The sequence below is a fragment of the Mangifera indica genome, chromosome 17, assembly GCF_011075055.1.
Source record: "Mangifera indica cultivar Alphonso chromosome 17, CATAS_Mindica_2.1, whole genome shotgun sequence".
NCBI lineage: Eukaryota > Viridiplantae > Streptophyta > Magnoliopsida > Sapindales > Anacardiaceae > Mangifera > Mangifera indica.
In genome coordinates this window covers 962,269-976,261 of record NC_058153.1, presented here as the reverse complement: position 1 = coordinate 976,261, position 13,993 = coordinate 962,269, and the positions used below count along the sequence as shown (strand labels likewise).

General features: G+C 36.4%; 2 protein-coding genes across 4 annotated transcripts; both read left to right on the top strand.

Moving 5' to 3' along the window:
- Positions 1-236: 236 nt before the first annotated feature.
- On the top strand, positions 237-4,563 carry LOC123200379 (splicing factor 3B subunit 1-like). Its single transcript, XM_044615549.1, has 2 exons — positions 237-375; positions 474-4,563. Exon 2 carries the CDS (start codon positions 500-502, stop codon positions 4,283-4,285), a length of 3,786 nt encoding a protein of 1,261 aa, XP_044471484.1. The 5' UTR covers positions 237-375; positions 474-499; the 3' UTR covers positions 4,286-4,563.
- A 1,469-nt stretch (positions 4,564-6,032) lies between these two features.
- On the top strand, positions 6,033-12,998 carry LOC123200677 (casein kinase 1-like protein 3). Of its 3 annotated transcripts, none has more exons than XR_006498654.1 (17): positions 6,033-6,253; positions 6,359-6,399; positions 6,736-6,805; positions 6,889-7,037; positions 7,253-7,348; positions 7,444-7,514; positions 8,559-8,620; positions 8,708-8,771; positions 8,948-9,032; positions 9,430-9,556; positions 9,701-9,783; positions 10,251-10,317; positions 10,868-11,004; positions 11,185-11,361; positions 11,457-11,565; positions 11,864-11,917; positions 12,027-12,998. XR_006498654.1 is itself a non-coding variant. In XM_044616000.1 (15 exons), exons 1-14 carry the CDS (start codon positions 6,178-6,180, stop codon positions 11,338-11,340), a joined length of 1,284 nt encoding a protein of 427 aa, XP_044471935.1. In that variant the 5' UTR covers positions 6,033-6,177; the 3' UTR covers positions 11,341-11,361; positions 11,457-11,747. The 3 variants fall into 3 exon arrangements, 1 of the variants encoding a protein (XP_044471935.1); XR_006498655.1 differs by having other exon boundaries at positions 11,457-11,694; XM_044616000.1 differs by lacking the exons at positions 11,864-11,917; positions 12,027-12,998 and having other exon boundaries at positions 11,457-11,747.
- The last annotated feature ends 995 nt before the right edge of the window (positions 12,999-13,993 follow it).

Here is a 13,993-nt window from a genome sequence, read left to right as displayed (position 1 = left end):
GTGTTAATTCCTTTAATAATATTATTTATTTGTGAACAATCTTTTAATAATATTATATTTTAATTTGAATTAATTTAAACTTAAATTAAATATTATAAATTTGATATAAAATCAAATCAAATCAGTTTTAAATATGATTTAATTCAATTTAGATCGAATCTGTTCGAGGCATTGACCGTGAAGCCACCAAAGTTGAAGAACGAGTCCACATGGAAATAGTGGCCCAATGATAGTCAGCCAGCAGCCCAATCTGAAAACCAAACCGACCTCTTTAAGTCGGTTTTCATTTATCTCAAGCCCAACATTTATGTGGTCACCCCTGTCCCCGAATATCCTCAGTCGTCTTATCAAAACCCTAAAATCATTTCGATTCAGGTAATTGTAATTGTTCCTTTTTATCTCAATCAGTTGTTTCTCACTCGTCTTTAGCAATATTTAGTTCTCTTCTAATTCAATTTCATTTAATCTTTTAGGGCTTTGGTAAACCATATCAATAATCATGGATGTAGAAATCGCAAAGACGCAAGAAGAGCGTCGACGAATGGAGCAAGAGCTTGCTTCACTTACCTCTTTAACTTACGATCGCGACCTATATGGCGGCACTGATCGTGATGCTTACGTCAGTTCGATTCCAGTTACCGACGATGACGAATCCAATAATCTCGACGCCATGGACTCCGAGGTTGCGAGGAAACTCGCATCTTATACGGCGCCTAAGTCTCTTTTCAATGAGATTCCTCGTGGTGGTGATGATGATGATGGTAATCTGGGATTTAAGAAACCGGGGAAGATTATTGACCGTGAAGATGATTACAGAAGACGGAGATTGCAACGTGTGATTTCGCCTGAGAGACACGATGCGTTTGCTGCCGGAGAGAAGACGCCTGATCCGAGTGTTAGGACTTATGCTGATGTCATGAGAGAGCAGGCGTTGCAGAGAGAGAAGGAAGAGACTTTGAAATTAATCGCAAAGAAGAAGAAGGAAGAGGAAGAAGCTGCTAAAGCTGAGGGACCTAAGAGGAGGAATAGGTGGGATCAATCTCAGGATACTGATTCTGTTGCAGCGCCTGCAAAAAAGGCTAAAGCCACATCAGATTGGGATTTACCTGATGCCACTCCGGGTATTGGTAGGTGGGATGCCACTCCCACGCCGGGGAGGGTTTCTGATTCAACTCCTTCTGTAGGCAGACGGAATAGATGGGATGAGACCCCCACACCCGGACGGGTAGCTGAAGCTGATGCTGATGCCACACCAGCAGGTGGGGTTACTCCTGGTGCCACGCCTGCTGGAATGACTTGGGATGCCACTCCTAAAGGTTTAGCCACTCCAACACCAAAACGTCAGCGTTCAAGGTGGGATGAGACACCTGCCACCATGGGCAGTGCTACTCCAATGGCCGGAGCCACACCTGCCGCTGCTTATACGCCTGGTGTCACTCCTGTTGGAGCAATGGACGTGGCAACTCCTACCCCGAGTGCTATTAATCTGCGTGGTTCTATAACACCTGAGCAGTATAATTTATTGAGGTGGGAGAAGGATATAGAAGAAAGAAACCGTCCGTTAACTGATGAAGAGCTTGATGCTATGTTTCCACAAGAAGGGTATAAGATTTTGGAGCCACCAGCATCTTATGTGCCAATAAGGACTCCTGCAAGGAAGTTACTTGCAACACCTACACCCCTTGGGACTCCGCTGTATCAAATTCCTGAAGAGAATCGTGGACAGCAGTTTGATGTGCCAAAGGAAGCACCTGGTGGATTGCCATTTATGAAGCCTGAGGATTATCAGTATTTTGGGGCTTTATTGAACGAGGAGGAGGAGGAGTTGACACCCGAGGAGCAGAAGGAGAGAAAAATTATGAAGCTGTTGTTGAAGGTGAAGAATGGCACTCCTCCTCAGAGGAAGACTGCTTTGAGACAGCTTACTGACAAAGCAAGGGAGTTTGGTGCAGGTCCGTTATTTAATCGTATTTTACCTCTACTTATGCAACCCACGTTAGAAGATCAGGAGAGGCATCTTTTGGTTAAGGTTATTGATAGGGTGCTATACAAGCTAGATGAGTTGGTGAGACCTTATGTGCATAAGATTCTTGTTGTTATTGAGCCGTTGTTAATTGATGAGGACTATTATGCCCGTGTTGAGGGAAGAGAAATTATCTCTAATCTGAGTAAGGCAGCAGGTTTGGCTACTATGATTGCTGCTATGCGTCCAGATATTGATAACATTGATGAGTACGTTAGGAACACAACTGCTAGGGCTTTCAGTGTTGTTGCATCTGCTCTTGGGATTCCTGCACTGCTGCCGTTCTTGAAAGCCGTGTGTCAAAGTAAGAAATCCTGGCAAGCACGTCATACGGGGATCAAGATTGTACAGCAGATTGCTATCTTGATTGGCTGTGCTGTTCTTCCACATCTTAGGTCGCTTGTGGAAATTATCGAACATGGTTTGAATGATGAGAATCAGAAGGTGAGAACGATTACTGCTTTGTCTCTTGCAGCCCTTGCTGAGGCTGCTGCTCCATATGGTATCGAAAGTTTTGACTCGGTCTTGAAGCCATTGTGGAAGGGTATTAGGTCACACCGTGGTAAGGTATTGGCGGCATTTTTGAAGGCTATTGGCTTCATCATTCCTCTAATGGATGCAATTTATGCCAGTTACTATACTAAGGAAGTTATGTTTATTCTGATACGTGAGTTCCAGTCACCTGATGAAGAAATGAAGAAAATTGTGTTGAAAGTGGTAAAGCAGTGTGTGAGTACTGAGGGTGTAGAAGCTGATTATATCCGAAGTGATATCCTTCCTGAGTTCTTTAGGAATTTCTGGGTTAGAAGGATGGCTTTAGATCGAAGAAACTATAAGCAGCTTGTGGAGACAACTGTGGAGATTGCAAACAAAGTTGGAGTTGCTGATATAGTAGGGAGAATTGTTGAGGATCTTAAAGATGAGAGTGAACCTTATAGGCGAATGGTTATGGAAACAATTGAAAAGGTGGTTGCTAATTTGGGTGCATCTGATATTGACGCTAGGTTGGAAGAGCTTCTTATTGACGGAATTCTTTATGCCTTCCAAGAGCAAACCAGTGATGATGCCAATGTGATGCTTAATGGTTTTGGTGCAGTCGTGAATTCTCTTGGGCAGAGAGTAAAGCCATATCTTCCCCAGATATGTGGTACCATAAAGTGGCGTTTGAATAACAAAAGTGCCAAGGTGAGGCAGCAGGCAGCAGATCTTATTTCAAGGATTGCAGTGGTGATGAAGCAGTGCCAAGAGGAGCAACTGATGGGTCATCTTGGTGTTGTATTATATGAATATTTGGGAGAAGAATATCCTGAAGTTCTTGGATCAATTTTAGGTGCTCTTAAGGCCATTGTGAATGTTATTGGTATGACAAAAATGACTCCTCCAATCAAGGATTTACTTCCCAGGTTGACTCCAATTTTGAAGAATAGGCATGAGAAAGTCCAGGAAAACTGTATTGATCTTGTTGGTCGAATTGCTGATCGTGGAGCTGAGTTTGTACCAGCTAGGGAGTGGATGAGGATTTGCTTTGAACTTCTTGAGATGCTTAAAGCCCACAAGAAGGGTATTCGACGAGCTACTGTGAACACCTTTGGGTATATTGCTAAAGCCATTGGGCCACAAGATGTCCTTGCAACTCTCTTAAACAATCTCAAGGTGCAGGAACGTCAGAATCGTGTGTGCACTACTGTGGCTATTGCAATTGTTGCTGAAACTTGTTCTCCTTTTACAGTTCTGCCAGCCCTAATGAATGAGTACCGTGTGCCTGAGCTCAATGTGCAGAATGGTGTTTTGAAATCCCTCTCCTTCCTCTTTGAGTACATTGGTGAAATGGGCAAGGACTATATCTATGCTGTGACTCCATTACTTGAGGATGCCCTGATGGACAGAGATTTAGTTCACAGGCAGACTGCGGCATCTGCAGTCAAGCACATGGCCTTGGGGGTTGCTGGATTGGGTTGTGAGGATGCGCTGATCCACTTACTGAACTATGTCTGGCCAAACATTTTTGAGACTTCCCCTCATGTCATAAACGCAGTCATGGAAGCCGTTGAAGGAATGAGGGTTGCCTTGGGTGCAGCTATCGTGCTGAACTACTGTCTGCAGGGGCTTTTCCATCCAGCTAGGAAGGTTAGGGAAGTTTACTGGAAGATTTACAACTCACTATATATTGGTTCTCAAGATGCTCTCGTTGCTGCTTATGCTACGCTGGAGGATGAACAGAATAACATTTATAGTAGGCCTGAGTTAGTGATGTTCATCTGAAGTGCAATGTCTTTACAGCTAGAGAGTAGAGATGCATTCATATCGGAGTTTGTGCCGTTCCATCAGCAACTGGGCTAGCCTGGATTGATGTATCAGAAATTCTGGTGCTTCATCTTAGTTATTCTGTTTAATAGGTTGTTAGTACTCCATTGTAATGAAAACCACATTGTGGGTGCAGTTTCTAGTGATTGTGGATTGTCTAATTTTGGTGGGTTCATTACAGATACAATGTTTTCTTACATAGCCTCAGCTATCTTAAACTGGGAGTTCTTTCTGAACGACTGAGAGTAACCGAGATTTGTGCAGGTAATCAATGGTGAAAAATGAATGTCAGTGATAAAAAGTTGAATTGTAAAAATTTGAGCTACCTTTTCTTGGGTTTTTGTTGAATAACTGTCTCAACATTTCGTGTGCGGAGAGCTAGGTTTGGATTCGGTCTGATCTCGAATTGGTGTTTGACTCAAAATTAATGGGTTTGAGTAGGTCTAGTTTTAGCACAAGATCAAATTGAGGCATTAAAAATTCGTTAATAGATTCATCATCTAATAATTTTTCATCGATGGTTGACTCAAAATTAATGGGTTTGAATAGGTCTACTTCTAGCACGAGATCAAATTGAGTCATCAACAATTCGTTAATAGATTCATTCTCTAGTAATTTTTCATTTTCACTTGTGGTTCCTCTTGGACGATCCTTTTAGTCTTTTTATTTTTTGATGAACTCATCATTAATTGAATAAGTTAAATTTAATTTCAAATTAGTTATGCTAAATTCGAATCAAATTTAAATTAACCCTTATTTAGATATTACTCAATTTGAATCCATCCCAAAATATTTAATAGAGACTTTAATCAGAGTAAATTTGAATTGAATCAATTTATATTTAATTTAATATTTAGTTTGAATGATTCAAACTTAAGTTGACGAAGGATTAATTCATCAAGTTTGAACTTAGATTGAGATCAATCCCATATTTAGATGTTGCTTCGTGAATAACTTTTTACATCTCTTCTAATTATTCTTTTTCTCTTTTCTTTAATTCAAATAGAATATAAGCTAATTTTTATTCAATTTGATTTGGATCAATTCCGCCATAGAAAATCATTAAATTTGCCTCAACTCAGCCTTTTTCTCTCGAATCATTAAACGAATTTCCACATTTCAAAAATATATATAATTCATTAATTTTTACCTTTAAGTTTTAAAAATTAATAATTTTATCTCTATTAAAGTTTTTTACTTTTAAAAAGTCACATTCTCCCCCCATCTCCCCCACCAAAACCTAAAATTTTCTTTCCACTCTTCTCTGGTGATATTTTCGACTACCAGTGACCTATACGAAACTCCCTAACCCATTCTGATCATCACCTTGGTTTGGATTCGTCTAATCTAAATGAATCCATACCAAGGTGGTGGTAGGGAGTTTTGTGGAAGTTGCCGATGGTTGAAGAGGAGAGAAAGGGTTTGAGAGGAAATGTCATTTTTTAAAACTAAAAAACTTTAATCAGAAGTGAAATTGCTAGTTTTAAAAACTTACAGGTGAAAAAGTAATTAATTATATATAGTTTTAATATTATTATTAAAATGATGAATTTATCTCTAATCATAATTAAAAATTTTAATAGAAATTGACTCATATGTGAGACTTTGAGTTTTTGAAAATTAGCGGTTTGGGTTACACAATACCTTGGGTGGGACATAGTCATTTAGCCAAATCTCAGTATAAACCCCTAACTTTTTGACAATCTATAAATAACCTTGCTCGCGTTTCTTTCTCTCCTCAATCGCTCTCCCTGACAATCTTCACCTAAAACCCTAAGAATCTCCCTCTCTTCGTTAAAATTCAGCTCAATCCTAAAGCTAATAGCTAAAAGAGAGAGATAATACTACGTATGGAGAGAATTATCGGAGAGAAGTACAAGTTAGGTCGCAAAATTGGAAGTGGATCGTTCGGTGAAATATTTCTTGGCATGTGGATAATTTTTAATTTTTATTATTTTCATTTCATGATCATTGTTAAATATTTATAGATATCGATTAATGCTTTTCGTTTTTTTTCCTTAATTGTTTCAGCTACTCATGTTGACACCAATGAAATCGTGGCAGTTAAAATTGTGAGTCTCTTGGACTGTAATTATTTGAAATGTCTAAAGTTTGAGCTGATTGGTCTGTGTATACGGACAGTTTACAATATGAAGAATGGAATTGAAGTTGTTAGTGACTCTTTTTGATTAATTCAGGGATATGAACTGTTTTTAGTTGACCTAAAGTTTTGTGGTCTTTGATTTGCAAACTTAGAGGATTATGTCCTTATTTAAGTATCAAGCCTTTAGTGTTTATCAGTATTTGGTAAAATTTGTCATGAATTTCGCTAGGCTGCTTTATTTCCTTTGGCTTGTTAAGCTTTTTATGGGCATGGGTTACATTTTATGTTCTCTTTTGTTCTGCAGGAAAATAACAAGACCAAACATCCACAGCTGCTATACGAAGCAAAGATATATAAGAATCTTCAAGGAGGAAGTATGATGCAATGGATTTTTTTTTTTTTTTTTTGGTTGATGTGTTACTCTCAGTGTTGGTTTGACACGTTTATTCTGGTTTAGGTGGTATTCCAAGCATCAAATGGTATGGAGTTGATGGGGATGATAATGTTCTAGTCGTTGACCTGCTAGGACCAAGTCTTGAAGATCTATTTGTCTACTGTGGGAGGAAATTTTCACTGAAATCAGTCCTGATGCTGGCTGATCAGATGGTAATTAGCAAATCTGTTTCTTGATTTTTGGGAGTGACTGTTGATGCAGTCAGCCTATCTGTAATCATTATTACAGGTTTTTTTTTTTTTTTTTAAATAATAATAAGTATATGAGCATTTTTTTAAACAAACCTAGATGAAGAGAAGAATAAAAAATAGACACTAAGAAGACTGAAATTCTAATGCACTTGATTTCTGGGTTCACCTGACCACAGATTACAAAAATAGAATTTTTGCATTCCAAAGGGTTTTTGCACAGAGACATCAAACCAGATAACTTCCTTATGGGTCTTGGCAGGAAAGCAAATCAGGTATTAATTGTTCTCAGGCATCCTACTTCATTATTTAACTTGCATGAATTAGTCTGTTATCTCATATTTTATTTCTCTTTATATGCTATCACCAGGTCTATATTATTGATTTTGGGCTTGCAAAAAGATATCGGGACCCCACCACAAACCGCCACATTCCTTACAGGTAAGTGTTCAATTGTGAAGTTCTTATCAAATGCATGAAAATTTGGTTTTCTTAGGTTATTGCTTTTTCTATTGTCTACATGCTGATGTTGATTTTGGGTGATGGTCTACATATATTAACCATATGAGTGAAGTTGATGATATATGTCTTTTTTTAAAAGCTTTTTGAATGTGTTTTCCTAAAGATTTATTGCAGTAAATTCTTGCTGACTAAATTTACCACTTGTTTGATGAGATATTGCTTCACGGGGTTAAATTTGAAGGGGCGGGATTGATGGTTAATTGCATAAAAGGAGAATCAACATAATTGTCACTGGTTGATCAGTTTCTTTACGTAATTATTATTTATTTATTCAATTTGATACAGTAATATTCTCCAGACATCACTTGTATGTTCACAGCTTAATTTACTATTACTAGTGTACTCTAACTTCTCTCGGTTGGGCAATCTTTGGATTTGACTTCTGACTTTTTGTTTAGAGATTAAGGACCATCCTATAATAAAAATAATGCAATTATGAAAATATAGAAGAGAAACTACTTTGAAATGAGTTTATGAAAATTTTCCCTCAAAAAGTTTATGAAGAGTCTTATGGTTTACTGAAATTAATTCTTTCAGACTAGGTGACTGAAAATCTGAACAGAAGTGATTTAATGGAACATTTTGAGAACTATAAGGGCTACACATCTGCTGTATGCTGTAGCTTATGATCCTATCTTGAAGTAAGATTCTTATGGTCTTGGCCTTTTATTTCCACATATTTCCGGATAAGTTCATTTGGCCTAGGCAGCTTTGGTATCAAAAGCTGTTCATTTAGCCTAGGCAGCTTTGGTATCAAAAGCTGTTATATTCCTATATATACTGAGGCTTAGACAATCTCTGAGTTCAATGTGACAAATCGTCTAATAAGTATCATCCTTTTTGTTCTTTTTTCTGAATTTTTATATTTGGATATATCGTGCTGTCTCTCTTGCTTAACTTAAATATTCCTGCAACAAGTTTTTTAACGTTATTTTCTCCGTCCTTGATCTATAACTCATTCAGAGAGAACAAGAATTTAACAGGGACTGCTCGTTATGCAAGCTGTAATACTCATCTAGGAATTGGTAAGTAGAGATATTTTTGTTTTTCTATTTCATGGACTTGATAGAAGTCTGTAGCTCTTGTCATATATATCTTTTTATCTTTTCTAGAGCAAAGCCGGCGGGACGATTTGGAGAGTCTGGGCTATGTTCTCTTGTATTTTTTGCGGGGAAGGTATATTTATTTTTGTTCTACTTTTGGGATCCTCGTCTCTTAATTTCGGTCCATGTGAAAACAAGGATTTTATGTGGTTTGTAACTGTCATTTAAATAACTTTGAGGGCTTGGGATGTTGTATCTAGAAGATATGATTCCAACCATACGACTCTAATAGAATGATTCTGCATTTAGCCTCCCTTGGCAGGGTCTGAAAGCTGCTACAAAAAAGCAAAAGTATGACAAAATATGTGAGAAGAAGGTGTCAACCCCTATTGAGGTATGTTCTTGTTTTCTTTGCCTACTTTATTTTCTTGGCTTCAATTGGAGAAATTATATGTCTTCATATTTATTAACTGTCTGGATTTTCCTTTTCTTTAACATATTCTCTTGCTACAAAACTCTATTAGCCTAACTTTTCAATTTTTATATCATTGTTTTGGTAAAATCTATATATCGTGTGATGTATTTTTTGTGCTTTTTACTTCGGAATTGATTTCTGTTTTTTTAGTTCATTTTCTGGGAAAAATCTGCTGGATTATTAATAATATATATTTTAACTTCTAATTTCTGGAATGCTGTTATTGTTAGTGAAGCAATTTATTATTTTTATTATTTCTTTGCTTGAACGTCACCACATTGACAAGTAAAGTTGATGTCAAATCTATATTCTAAAGGTCCTGTGCAAGTCCCATCCTGTGGAATTTGCTTCCTACTTCCATTATTGTCACTCTTTAACATTTGACCAGCGGCCTGATTATGGATTCTTGAAACGCCTGTTTCGTGACTTGTTTACTCGAGAAGGTAATTCACTATGTAAATTTATTGGGTTAGTATTTTCTCTTCATTCCATGGCATATCAAGTCTCACACTGTGGGATCACTCTGAATTAGATTTTTTATTTATATATTGGGGTTATATTTGCATTGTTATTCTCTTAACTGACAGGATTTGAGTTTGATTACATCTTTGACTGGACCATTCTCAAGTACCAGCAGACACAGAAGACAAAGAAACTGGCTCAATCATCTGTTAGTTTCTTTATGATGTGTTTTCTGTCAGTTATTTGCTATCAATCACTTTTAAGGCTTGTATACATGTACTTGCATCTTTTTTGAAGTTCTTTGAAATTCTTTCCTTCATTTTCTTTTAGTTATCCTAAGAAAATTTAAGTTGATTTGTAATTCATTTATAAATAAACTCAAGGATTGGATTGAGTGGATAAGACCTTCGGTTATAAGCTAGAGTTCTGATATTTAATTCCCTGGGGGCTGTTTACTTGGGACATAATTATATACCACGTATTTTTGGTTACCAGGGTTGTAGGTGTTCAGAAGTAGTCCTTAGTTTTGAACTCTGCCTACATAATAAGCTGGGGGGTCAAGGGATTTTTGGTCATAAACAGTAAACGTTTATAAATTTATGAATCACATTAAGACTACTTCATGTTTCTATTGCCCTTTCCTGTGGTTTGTTTTTTACACATGAAATTTTTCAGGATTTGCTGCCAGCTTCTAGGGTGACTAGCAGTCGGGCAAGGCCTGTGGATACAGATAAACTTAAGGGTAAGCTCCTGGTCTGCCTTGTTGATGGTTCAAAACTTTTTGTCTGGTAGCAGATGGAATATAAGTTTTTTTTAAGATTATATAAGTAACCTTTCTTTCTGTTGTAGAGTAAAATGTATCACACTTACTGATCATGATTAAGTAAAGAAAAACATGTTAAGATCTTCTATATGTTATTATCATATGGTTGTATCTCCATTAGGTAGGGGAAGCTTTTATTTTGTACATGATGATGACCCATATATTTGTGCATCCTAAAAACTGATTAGACAAGGCTTCCAGATTTCGTTCTAAGGGATCCTCCCGCAAGGACCCCTAACCCTAACTTAGTAGTTTGCACAACTTTCAAATGAAATTTGCTTCTACCGTTTTGGTTTTGGAGTGCAATGGTTATTTCCTGCCTTTGGGTTACATTGGTATTTTTTTTTTTTATATCCATACTATGTATAATGTGATTTTTCATAATTGGCAATCTCATATATGATTCTTAAACGTTTGAAATCCTATTTTGCAAAATACATCTTACCTTGGGTCCATTCTTGGATTTTAGGAGTCAATGATGCATCATATTGTGCTGAGGTTATGGAGCGGAGGGGATCATATAAGCTTGCTCGTCCAGATTTGGATATGCATATTAGATCATCGATTTCCCAGAATGTAGGTTCCAGTAACCCAATTGAGAAGCATGTAAGTCATCTATGCTGTAAAACATATGTTTTTATATGCCTGATGAACTTGATGCAACTTATATTTGAATTTGATATAGCCATTTACTCTCTTTAAGTTGCATTTAGAAGTTTCACTGATATGAAGTTTCTCTTTATATCTAGTCATTCTAAATCCCAGTATTAACTATGCTTTTTGCAGAATGTGAGCAATACACCAGTGCCATCTACTTCATTTGCTGTGCCCAGTGCTTTCAAAAGAAATTTTCCTGAGGAACCGGATGAGGCCGCAAATGTTGGTCGTGGAAATGGAAACAGAACTGGTGCTTCAAGCCTCTGGGTGCCATCATTACACTGAAATTCTTCTTCTAAGTAATTGGTATGGGAACTTTGCATTCTTTGGCTTTATTTTGTTGTGTACTATGTACTTCATGATATTGATCATCTGCTTAGCATTGATGTTGGTATTTTCAGCCATGATTTGAAGGAATATGGAAACACAATGTTGCAATCTTCGTGAAGTTTGGGTAGCGTGAATTCTTTGTTGCAAAGCTACCACGTCGTATAATGTAATTTTTATAAGGTGACTACAAGCATAGACACATTGGATGGTGCCAAGACCTGGTCCATCAAAGCTTGGTTTTTTCATATGTGCATAGGTGGAAAAAATGACTGAATCCAGATTCATGTCTAATAATTCAATGGATTATATGTAAAGTTTCTTCCATTCTTCTGTTAGTAGATGAGAAAGTCTGTTTTGAGTTATATGGTTGTTTTGGTTATGTATCTCATTAAATTCAGGATTCTCATTCTCTATCATTGTTGCTTTTATTTTTTTGAATAAAAATGCTGGATGTTTACCTGGATGAGTTTGAATCTAGGTACGCACATCCTTCAGAATCTGAAAAATAAAAGGATTTAATCCAGCAATTCAGGTACCGGGTTATCTTGCTAAGTTTTATGGATTTTATTTCAGTTACTGTTATTGTGTTACTGCATATTGAACTTCTATGGCATTTCTGTTCTTTATGTCTTGTTTGCCAGATTTATATGATTCAGATTTGGCATGAGAGGAGGTTTTAATGTATAAACGGGAGGAGTCCACCTTGCTTGTTGAATGGATATCTGGGACCTTAATAAGTTAGTGGCTGCAAGGTATTTAATGCACTTCACTTTTGCTCTCTTTAATGATATATTGCATCTTTCATTTTGTTAGAAGAAAAAAGAGAGATGAAGATTGCTTGCAGAAATGTTTGCTTTTGGCTTTTCTGATATAATGATCAGGAAACAAATGTCTGCTAGTACTCATTGGAACATGGCCTGGAAAAATCAGTTTCATTCTCTAATATATTTCTCTGTGGAAACTTATACTCACATAGTGGTGTATTTTTTCGGGGAAAATTAGATCTGGGATTTCCGAACCTTCGAATCCTAAAATGGGAGGCTATTCTGGGTTGAGAAACTATAACAGTTTGGATAGAAGAGCTTTCTGATAATCAATACTCCTTTCTGGTAGTAACACAATATTCATGCTTGTCTTCATTTGCCTGTACATGAAGCATGCTTTAGGAGTCCTATACAACAACAGATACAAAACAAAATTTACAAAATGGGATTAGGACTGTTCCATAATTAGGTCATTCCGGAAAAATAAAGTTGAGTGGAAGGGAATTCCCAATGGACAAAATTGTTATGAATCTCCATGGACTCGGTCGTGTGACGTGGCGACTAGAATAATGTCACGGTCACTCTGGCTCTTTCAGAAAATCAATATTGTCAACAAAGACCGGCAGGGCAGAGAGAAACAATGAGACAAAAGGAAGACCAACAGCCATAGCGATTTCCAACCGTCAGGAACCAAGCAAGCGGTAATCTTGGTATTGATACCTGGCAATGGTCCAGGTTCACGCGGGTAATCTTTCCACCCGATAATTTGATTGCTTTGCTTCAGTAGTCTTGTAAACATCATCTGTATCTATTGCAGTCTGTTAAAATTTAAATAATTACTCCGCATAACGAAATTGAATACACCTCATGAGGGGTGAGAAGCGACTCTAATAAAAACAAGCACAGTGAAGTCGAAGAATTTACCTGAGCATAACCGTTTCCTTTGTCGTAATCTGTGACCCCATAATTATATGTCAGCTCCAGCACTGCATTTTAATCTTCAGGACCATGGCAATTAGGGCTGGGCCCTTCGACCCGAAAGCTAGTTCGGTTTAATTTAATTGATTTAAATTTATTTATTTTAAATATAAATTAAATTTAAATTCAGAGATTTGTCTTATTTTAAAATTAAGTTAAATTCGGGTTATATAAAAGTTGGTTCGGTTTGATTTATGAACTAAATAGATTATTCGATTTGAATTATATTAAATAATTATTAAATGATATTTTTTTTAATGAATTACAAATTCAAATTAAGAATATAAGTCATATATCTGAGTTATAAATTTAAGTTATAAATTTAAATTAAATAATTTTTATTTGAATTAAATTTAAATTACTTTTAATATTAGTTTGATGAATTTGAATTGAATTTAAATTGAATTATTTTTTATTTTAGTTAAATTTAAGTTAATGGGTATTCAAACTTAACTTGATTTATATCCATCCTAGCGGCAATTGTGTACCGAAGCAAAACAACTTAAAACAATCACAACACCGACTGGCATATTATAACCTAAAGACTCCGCAGATGTTAAAAAAGTTGGGAAACAGTAGAATTACTAGGATATTAGCCAACTAATTTGGCAGCAATAATAAATTCCTATCTTTGGAACGGACCTTCTTCGCATTTGAGATATATAATTAGATATATTTAAATTAAAAATAAAATAATAATTTTTAAATTTAAACTTGAATTTACGTAAATTGAGCATTTATTAAACTCGTTTAAGTTGCGTTAAATTAATAAACAAATTCGAATTAGGCCAAACGACTATTTCCCACCCAAGGTATGTTGTAATGACAAGTTTTCATCCTTTAATTATAAAAACACCAAACACCCA

Excerpts from the sequence above, each read along its gene's own strand:
- LOC123200379 (XM_044615549.1), top strand. The coding sequence starts at position 500 with ATGGATGTAGAAATCGCAAAGACGCAAGAAGAGCGTCGACGAATGGAG.
- LOC123200677 (XM_044616000.1), top strand. The coding sequence starts at position 6,178 with ATGGAGAGAATTATCGGAGAGAAGTACAAGTTAGGTCGCAAAATTGGA. Across the intron at positions 7,349-7,443 it reads TTGGCAGGAAAGCAAATCAG|GTCTATATTATTGATTTTGG; the intron begins GTATTAATTGTT and ends TGCTATCACCAG. Across the intron at positions 9,557-9,700 it reads TGACTTGTTTACTCGAGAAG|GATTTGAGTTTGATTACATC; the intron begins GTAATTCACTAT and ends CTTAACTGACAG.